We start from the raw sequence: 8,395 nt of genomic DNA, 5'->3' as shown, positions 1-8,395 counted from the left end.
GGCTGGGACCCGGGCAGGAGTGCCTAGTGAGGGGTGCCTATCAGTGCAACCATAATCGCCACGGAAGGCAAGAGGAAGGAAGCAAGGAGTCCTGCGGGCGGCGATAGGGTCGGAGAAGAATCATCCTAGTCCATGCGGTCTCAAGTGCCACTGCCCTGCCACCCCCACGCCTCGCGGGGTCAGGAAGTGACCGCAGCAGACCGGGAGCCGAGCCCAGGCATCTAAGGCTCCGCCCACCCCGTTTCCCCAAGGCTCCGCCCCTGACTCCGCCTCTGACTCAATCACGGAAGGTCCCACTCAGTCCCGGCCTCCCTCCGTCCAGCCAGGCCCCGCCCCTGTCTCAGCCTCAGGCCCCACCCACCCCGCAGCTCCAAGCCCAGCCCCTGACCCCGCCTCCGTATAGACCCCGCCCACGTCTCCAGGCCCCGCCTCCGACTCGCCTAGGTCCCGCCCCTCGGAGGCTGGTTCCTGGGCCCGGAGGCTGCTTGCACAGAGACAGGCTTCGCGGGCTCGCGTCCGGTAATCCTCCCGACGCTGGCCGTCCGTGCCTCCGGCAGTTCGGAGCCGGCATGGCCACAGTGGCCGCGGTGGCCCGCGGGGCGAGAGCGGCGGCGGCCGGGCTGCGGAGCAGTGGCGGAGCTGCAGCTCGGGGACGGCCGCGCACGGGCTGTGCTCGGCGCCTGTGCACCGCCCCGGCCGCCGTGGACATGAAACGATACCTGTGGGCGCGCTACCACGAGGCGAAGAGGAGCACGGACGGTGAGTGAGTGCGAGCCCCAGCCTGCACCGCCCGCTCGGGGACCCTCGGGCCCCGCACCCTATCTCTGCCGCGCGGCTCCCGTGGAGACAGAGTCCAGAACTTGGCAACTCTTGCTTCTCTGTCATTCCCATGCCTGGAAAGCTGTTTCATACCTGGGGATTGCTCAGCCAGGAGTGGGCCTCGGAAGTGCTCTGGGCAGCCGCGAGAGTTCCAAGGGCGTCAGTCGGAAAATGTTATCCCAAACACCGTTAGGTGTTGTCATTCACCCAGGGAATGGTAGTGGCAGCCCAGCCAGCTGCCACGCTGTCCTAGACAGGCTCCAGCGCAGGCGGCTGGGTCAGGAGGCTGAGCCGGTTTCCTTGGTGCAGCGGGATGGAGTAGGATGAAACGTTCTGTTTGAAGTGGGTGTGGGGGTCTGGTTATCCACGGCCCTCTGCGATGGAGAGAGGGTACTTGTGGCCAAGTGAGCCGAGAAGAAGCTCCAGTAGGAAGCAGGGAGGAATGGAGAGAGGAACCAGACTATACTAGTGTCAGGCATTGAGAACGTCCCTCACCTCCTGCAGCCTCAGGAGGAGGGGGTCGCGTCCTTTGTGTAGATGACAAAGGAGAGATTTGAGTGCAAGAAAGGGACCTGACCAAAGACTGGTTTTGACCCAGAGTCCGGAATCTATTGTTCCGTCTCTTGCTTTGTGTTTCTTCCCAGCTGCCGATTGTTTGGAACCTGGAGTCAAGGGGCAGGGAGCCGTAGACACTGAAGCTATCAGAGGAGACTCAGGATTTAATATATTGATTCTTTTGCAGGGAGGCGGTTGGGGAGGATGGCCCGGGGAGGGTTGGTGAAGGTACATTTTATAGGATTTCTAAGATCCGTTTGCATCTTTTGGCCAGAGGTCAGTTCAAGCGAAACAAAACCCACTTGGAATAATTTTCCAGCGTGTCAGCGATGCAGACTTCTATGGAAGAGTGGCTTATTGTTTCTGGTTTTTCCTTTGCCAAGAGCTGGATTTCGAAGCTGTTATGTGGTGCGGCCGGAAAGATTTGCTTTGGAGTGGTTAGGATTTACAGATCTTAGAGAGAGAAGAAATGGAGAAGATCGTCTAGGCCAGGCAAGTTCTTGGAGATGGGCCTTAAAGTCCCCTCCCAGGTGGGGGCCACTATTCCTGGCAAGTTTGTTCTTTTCTCCTTGCCGCCCACCCTTCCTCCTTTTGGGTGCTCAGGAGATAGTAGCCGCTGTAGGGGGTGGAGGAGGTGACTTAGGTACTACAGGTACATGGTGCACACACAGGTCCCCTCACAACGGGTACACACACGGTGTGCAGGTCTCCACATTGTGTGTACACAGTATGCAGGTCCCCTCACTGCGAGTACACGGTGCGCAGGTCCCCTCACTGTGTGTACAAGGTACACAGGTTCCCACACTGTACATGGTGCGCAGGTCCCCTCACTGTGGGTACACGGTGCGCCGGTCCCCGCAGTGTGTGTACACGGTGCACAGGTCCCTTCTCTGTGCCCACAGCACATTCACAAATAGTTCCTCTGTCGCCCCTGAAAACTCAGGGACTTTTAAGTTTGGCTCTGACTTCTTTGTCTCATTTGGGTACTCAGCTTCCCTACCCTCCTCCGGCTGGTGTCCGTGACCTTTCAGTGAGCATGTGTTAAGTACCCAGCAGCCGACTTTAAGGTTATTGATTCTCAGGTTCCTGAGTCTGGGCGGGGGGTCCAGCATCTGTTCACCCGCCTGCCTGTGCCAAGCTGTGGACCAGGCCATGGATGTGAAGTCTAGAGGGAGGGGTAAGTGACAGCCGCTGACAGGGCAGAAGAGGGCCATGGGGATGCAAGAGCCCCTCCCCCTCCTCAGTTATCCCCTCAGGAGAGAGTTTTACCTTTCCACTTCCTGATTCTGAGAAAAGAATTTCATTTTCTGGCCACTTGATCCCTTTCCGTAATCCAGACAGTTCCTTCAGGTACAGTCACTCAGATGCCTGCCCGGCAAGGGCTGTGGCTTTAGGCTTTGTTTTAATGCCTTCTACCCCAGTCTTTTCTTTCCAATTTAACTGAAATTTGTTAAAAAACAAAACAAAACATTTTTCAGGTCAGTTTTGGGTGTACAGAGAAACCTGTAGTTCCTATAAAGCCGGCATCTGTTTTCCCAGCCCTTTTTGTCTCTTCCCCTCTCCTTCCCTTCTTCCTTTGTCTGTACCTAACATCCCCTTTCTGTCCTGGGGTCCCATCCAGGATTGCATGCTACACTAAGTTGTCTCGTTAGGCCCCCTTGACTCACACAGTTTATCAGACTTTCTTGTTTTTCTGTGACAGTTTCCAGGACTGGTCACACTGGAAAGCATCCCGTTGGAATTAATTCCCATTTTTTAAAAATTTTTACTGGAGACGTTTAATCTAGCGATCCTCATCGCTACCCCTGTACGTCTTAGCACCCCATCTGGAAGTCAGCTCGGAAAGTTCTTTGGAATGTCACAGCATAAGCCCTAGCAAGACTCTAGATGCTGGTCTTCAGCAGGATGCAGAGGGGCGGCTTTACCCCCGGGGACACCTGGTTAAGTCTGGAGAGCATTTTATTTCTCACTGGGGTAGGGGCAGTGGTGGGTGGCGACCAGCACAATATTTTCTTTTCTTTTTCTTTTTTTTAAAGATTTATTTATTTATATGTATACAGTATTCTGCCTACATATATCCTATAGGCCAGTAGAGGGCATCAGATCTCATTAGAGATGGTTGTGAGCCACCATGTGGTTGCTGTGAATTGAACTCAGGACCTCTGGAAGAGCAGTCAGTGCTCTTAACCTCTGAGCCATCTCTCCAGCCCCCCCCCCTTTTTTTTTTAAAGATTTATTTATTTATATGTATACAGTATTCTGCCTACATATATCCTATACAATATTTTCATAATAAATAGCTATGTGGCTTCGAGCATCAGTGGTGCTGGACTTAAGGTCCCCTGGACTAGTGTTCTGAGAAACCACTGGTGTGACTGTCCTGCCAAGGGTTGGATGTATTTGTGTGAGGTCTGTTCCTGTTGACTGTGTATTGTATTTCGGTGGAAGTCTAGACTTCTCAGTGTGTTCAGGTAATTGGCCTGTTTTCTTGTCTCCAGAACAGAGGCGGCGGTCTTCCCTCTGAGAGGCAGCTCCAACTCTGGGTTTGGATAACTTGTGGGTTTGTTGTTATTTTCCTTCCTTCCTTCCTTCCTTCCTTCCTTCCTTCCTTCCTTCCTTCCTTCCTTCCTTCCATCTTTTCTTCCTTTCTCCTTCTTTCTTCCCTCCCTCCCTCCTCTCCCTCCCTCTCACCCTTCCCTCCATCCCTCCCTTCCCTTTCTAAGGAGTTAATCAAAGAGCAGGGCTGGTTAGAATACTTGCCCCCTTGGCAAGGCTGTAGTTGAAGAAGATAAATAGGCAGCAAAGCTGGGGATTACTGTGAAGTGACAGAAGCTATATTCAGAGACACAGAAAGGCTTATTCACAGTTCTGGGTTGAAAGAGTTTGATAATCCATCAGAAATTAGGTATTTGTGGAGATTGGGGGAGCCAGTTCAGTTGAGAGCTTCTGCACAAGCATGGGGCCCTGAGTTCTAATCCCCAGAACCCACAGAAGCTGGGCATGGTGGCACCTCACTGTACCGCCAGCTAGCAGGGGAGACAGACAGGAGGGTTTCTAGGGTTTGCTGGCCAGACAGGTGTGCAGGAAAAAGCCCAAACAGAAAACCCAGAGAGCTCCAGGTTCAGTGAGAGACCCTGTCTGAAGGCAGTAAGACGGTGACAGAACAGGGCACTTGATGTGCCCCTCTGTCCTCTGCACGAGTGCACATGGGGCATGCACCCACAGACATGTACCATACACATGTGCACACACACAATTTCAGTACTTAGCAGGGACTACTGATGCAAGCAGAACAGGCCCAAAATAAACATAAGACACAGATAATTCTCACCATATATAAGGTGCTATATTATAACTAATGACACATACATTCATTCCTCCAGGAGCTGCTGCAGGTGAAGAACTTACAAGACTAACATCTTGTTAGTTTAGACTAGCATCTCTAGGACTGTGCCTTACAATCTTCTGAGAATACAGCTGTTAAAATGGAGAAAAAAAATCCACACACCATTTTTTTTTTTATAGCTGGGCTTTTCAGTTCTAGCTTTAGAAGCAACCAGAGCCTTTAAAAGCCACGAGTTTCCAAGAAAAAAAAGATGTCGATATTTTGCTTCCTAAATAAATTTGATCTTGAGGCCCCAGTTTTGCATTAGTAGCTCCATTTTGGGGGTTCTGTACTTTGGAATCTCTAATAATATGTTTAGTAAGAATGCATGTTACGAATGCTGGATGATTCGCCACTATCCAGCCAGAAATGTGCTTTCTTTACGCAGTTAGGAATGGCAGACGGTGGAGTCAGGAGCCCGTAGGAATCTGGAGACTCCTTGTACCCTGTCTTTGGATAAACAGACACATTTGCACTCCTAAATCACACTTCCTCGGCAGTTGTACACACACAGGACATTTCATGTGTGATCTCATTGGTTTCCGGGGTCGTCTCACCCCAAGTCCCAGTGCTGGTTTGGTTTTCTGTTATTCTTACCACGTGGAAAGACTCACACCGTGGGTGAGAGCTGGTGGCAGAGCCAGCACAGGGACCAGTCTAGACTGAGCTTGTACCTAGCTGGGTTGTGGATGCTGGATCCAGCCCAGGACCTTGTTCATGTTACGGAAGCATTCTGCCAAGTGAACTGCATTTCCAGACCAGGAATGTCTGCAGACTAGCTTCTTAGGCTGTCGGTGCTACCAAGGCCGAGAAGTGCCGATTTGTTTGTTAGCCCTAGACCAGGCTGGCCTTGAACTCACAGAACTCTCCCTACCTCTGCCTCTCAAGTGTTGGAATTGAAGGCGTGCGCCACCACCACCTGAAATATTGATTTTTAGAATTAAATTCTTTTGTCCGCCAAGGCTGTTAGGGGAATTACCAGTTGATCTCCCTAAGCATTTTCTCTTCTCTATATTCCTCAGGATGTATATTCCTTAGTGAAAGAAGCAAATTCACTCCAGGTTTTTCTTTTTCCTGGGCCAGCCTTGAACTCTCTGTAGAGTCGAGAATGACTTCTTAACTGATTTTGTTGTCTCCTCTAAAAGCTTGGGGTTAACTTTGTGCATTCTAGGCATGCACTCTCAACTGAGTCCCATTCCCAGCCCTAATTCTATGTAGATCACTCAGTCTTGACTCTCAGCAGCAAAAGCCAGGCTGCAGACGTATCCTTAATTGGAAGAGATGGCCCAGCAGTTAAAGAGCTTGCTTAGTAAGCCTGAGGACACGGTTTGGGTCCCCAAAACCCACTGTAAAGGCAGGGTATGTAGCAAGACTTACAATTCCAAGAAAACGGAGGTGGGGTTCTTAAAGCCATATGGCATAAGCTGCCCTCAAACTCACAATCCTCCATTTGCCTGCCTGTATGTGTGTGTACCATGTGTTTGTCTGGTGCTGGCTAAGGCCACAAGAAGGCCTCCAATTCCCAGGAATTGGAGGTTAGACTGCTGTAAGCTGCCATGTGGGTACTGGGAACCAAGTCCTGGTCTTCTGCACGAGCAGTCTATGCCCCTGACCACAGAGCAACCTCTCCAGCCCCTTAGTGACTGGTGACCATCATTTGCGAGGTAGAGAGGTAGCTAAGGTAGCTATATCCTAACTTTTTGTAAACTTAAAATTTCTTCAGAGAAAAGTTTTTTCAGGGGTTCCGTGTGTAGTTGTCATGTTTGAGGCCTTGGGTTGAGTACCTTGCACCAATATCTCCTCCCTCCCCCCAAATAAAACAAAACCTACAACACTTCTTAAAGATCCTGGAAGCTTCGTTTATATGGAGTTATAGGCATATTGAAATTAAGTGTACCTAGTGATTTGTTCAATGCGACAATAAATTGCTACCTGTTAACATAAATGGCTTTTTATTTTTTGGTTTTTCGGGGCAGGGTTTCTCTGTGTAGCCCTGGCTGTCCTGACACTCACTCTGTAGGCCAGGCTGGCCTCTGTTGTTGATAGATTTTCTTTTATTCTCGCCCTATAAAGCACAGCGTCCGCTCTACGGTACTACGCCTGTAGCGCCCTAGGCCTATAGCGCCCGTGCCACTACAGGTCGGAACGGGAGCCGGGAACTATGCTGGAGACTTAAAAACACACGCGCAGAGACAGGCAGAGAGAGACATGGACACGGGTCATCCTTGATAGAAGAGTGCCAACGTTGTTGTGCTCCAGGGAAGCTTATATAGGGATTCTTAACTGATAGCCACGCCCAACTCTCGGGATCTTTCAGCTGCAGGCCTCACGTGGACCCCCCCCCCATCAGGGTCTCGTGCTCAGAGCAGCTGCGGGCACAGGTGTTTTGCTCCGTTCAGTCCAGCAGGCGAAGGGTCTGAGGCAGGCAAGGAAAGTCAAGGGGCCAGGGGTCTTTATCCCCCAACATCGCCCCACATTAGAACGCTAAAATGTTGTTGTTTGTTTTACTCTTTTGGCTTTTTTGGTCCTGCCACCCAGCTCCCAAATAAATCACACACGGAGGCTTATTCTTACCTATAAATGCCCAGCGTTAGCTTGGCTTGTTTCTAGTCAGCTTTTCTTAAATTATCCCCCTATCTTTTGCCTCTGGGCTTTTATCTTTATCTCATACCTTTTTTAAGTCTTACTCCATGTCTTGCCTTGTATCTGGGTGGCTGGTCCCTGGAGTCTTCCTTCTCTCGTCCCTTCTTCCTTTCCTCCCAGATTTCTCCTTCTGTTTACTTTCTCTACCTGCCAGCCCTGTCTGTCTTTTCTCCTGCCTGGTTATTGGCCATTCAGTTCTTTATTAGACCATCAGGTGCTTCAGAGGCAAAGAATCAAAGCTTCACAGAGTTAAACAAATGCAACATAAAAGACGGCAGCACATCTTTGCATCATTAAAATGAATGTCCCACAGCATAAACAAATATAACGCATCTTAAAATAATATTCTGCAACAGGCCTCGAACTCAGAGATCCTCCTGCCTCCTGAGTGTTGGGATTAAAGGTATGCGCCACCACCGCCTGGCCTGGCTTCTTTGGCTAGAAAATGTTTTTCCAAATTAAAAAAGTTTAGGATATCAGCATAGCTTCATATTTTGCAAGTTTCTGTCTATGCGTGTAGATGAATACAAGAGTTCTGGACTCTCCGGTTGCTTCTGCATTTAGCCTGCTGTAGTACAGACGTCATGCAGCCTCTGGGAAATGCCACCATATGCCGAGGCTGGAGAGGGTAAAGGCAGCAGTCAGCCTCTGGCCTTGGCTCTTCCCCAGTCAGAGTCTGCACGTTGTGGGGCTAACATTTGTGCTCTGACATGTGTGTGGGCAGAGTCCAGGGCTAAAGCCAAGCTGGTAGCAAGGCTGCCTTCTCCTCTTCTGGCTCAGGGAAGAATATATCCCTGCCCTTTTAGCTTCTGGAAGCTTCTGGTCTTCTATCCCACCCCTCCTCCACCTTTTGAGTTTGTGAGACAGGGTTTCTTTTTGTAGCCCTGGCTACAAGTCCTAGAAGTCTCTCTGTAGACCAGGATGACCTCGAACTCAGAGATCCGCCTGCCTCTGCCTCCTGAGTGCTGGGATCAAAGGTGTGAACCACCACCG

General features: G+C 50.6%; 1 protein-coding gene across 1 annotated transcript in view; it reads left to right on the top strand.

The window, feature by feature from the left end:
* The first annotated feature begins 456 nt into the window (after window positions 1-456).
* Nt5dc3 (5'-nucleotidase domain containing 3) overlaps window positions 457-8,395 on the top strand; it is a 44,696-nt gene continuing 36,757 nt past the window's right edge. Inside the window, exon 1 of the mRNA XM_050145548.1 lies at window positions 457-759. Within this exon, the coding sequence (XP_050001505.1) occupies window positions 570-759 (190 nt within the window). The 5' untranslated portion in view covers window positions 457-569. The remainder of the gene's footprint in view (window positions 760-8,395) is intronic.

The sequence above is a fragment of the Alexandromys fortis genome, unplaced genomic scaffold (assembly GCF_014885135.2).
Source record: "Alexandromys fortis isolate MF-2015 unplaced genomic scaffold, M_Fortis_MF-2015_v1.1 scaffold_50, whole genome shotgun sequence".
Classification (NCBI taxonomy): Eukaryota; Metazoa; Chordata; class Mammalia; order Rodentia; family Cricetidae; genus Alexandromys; species Alexandromys fortis.
Note: the sequence above shows the minus strand (reverse complement) of the source record. Positions and strands in the feature narration are given on the sequence as shown.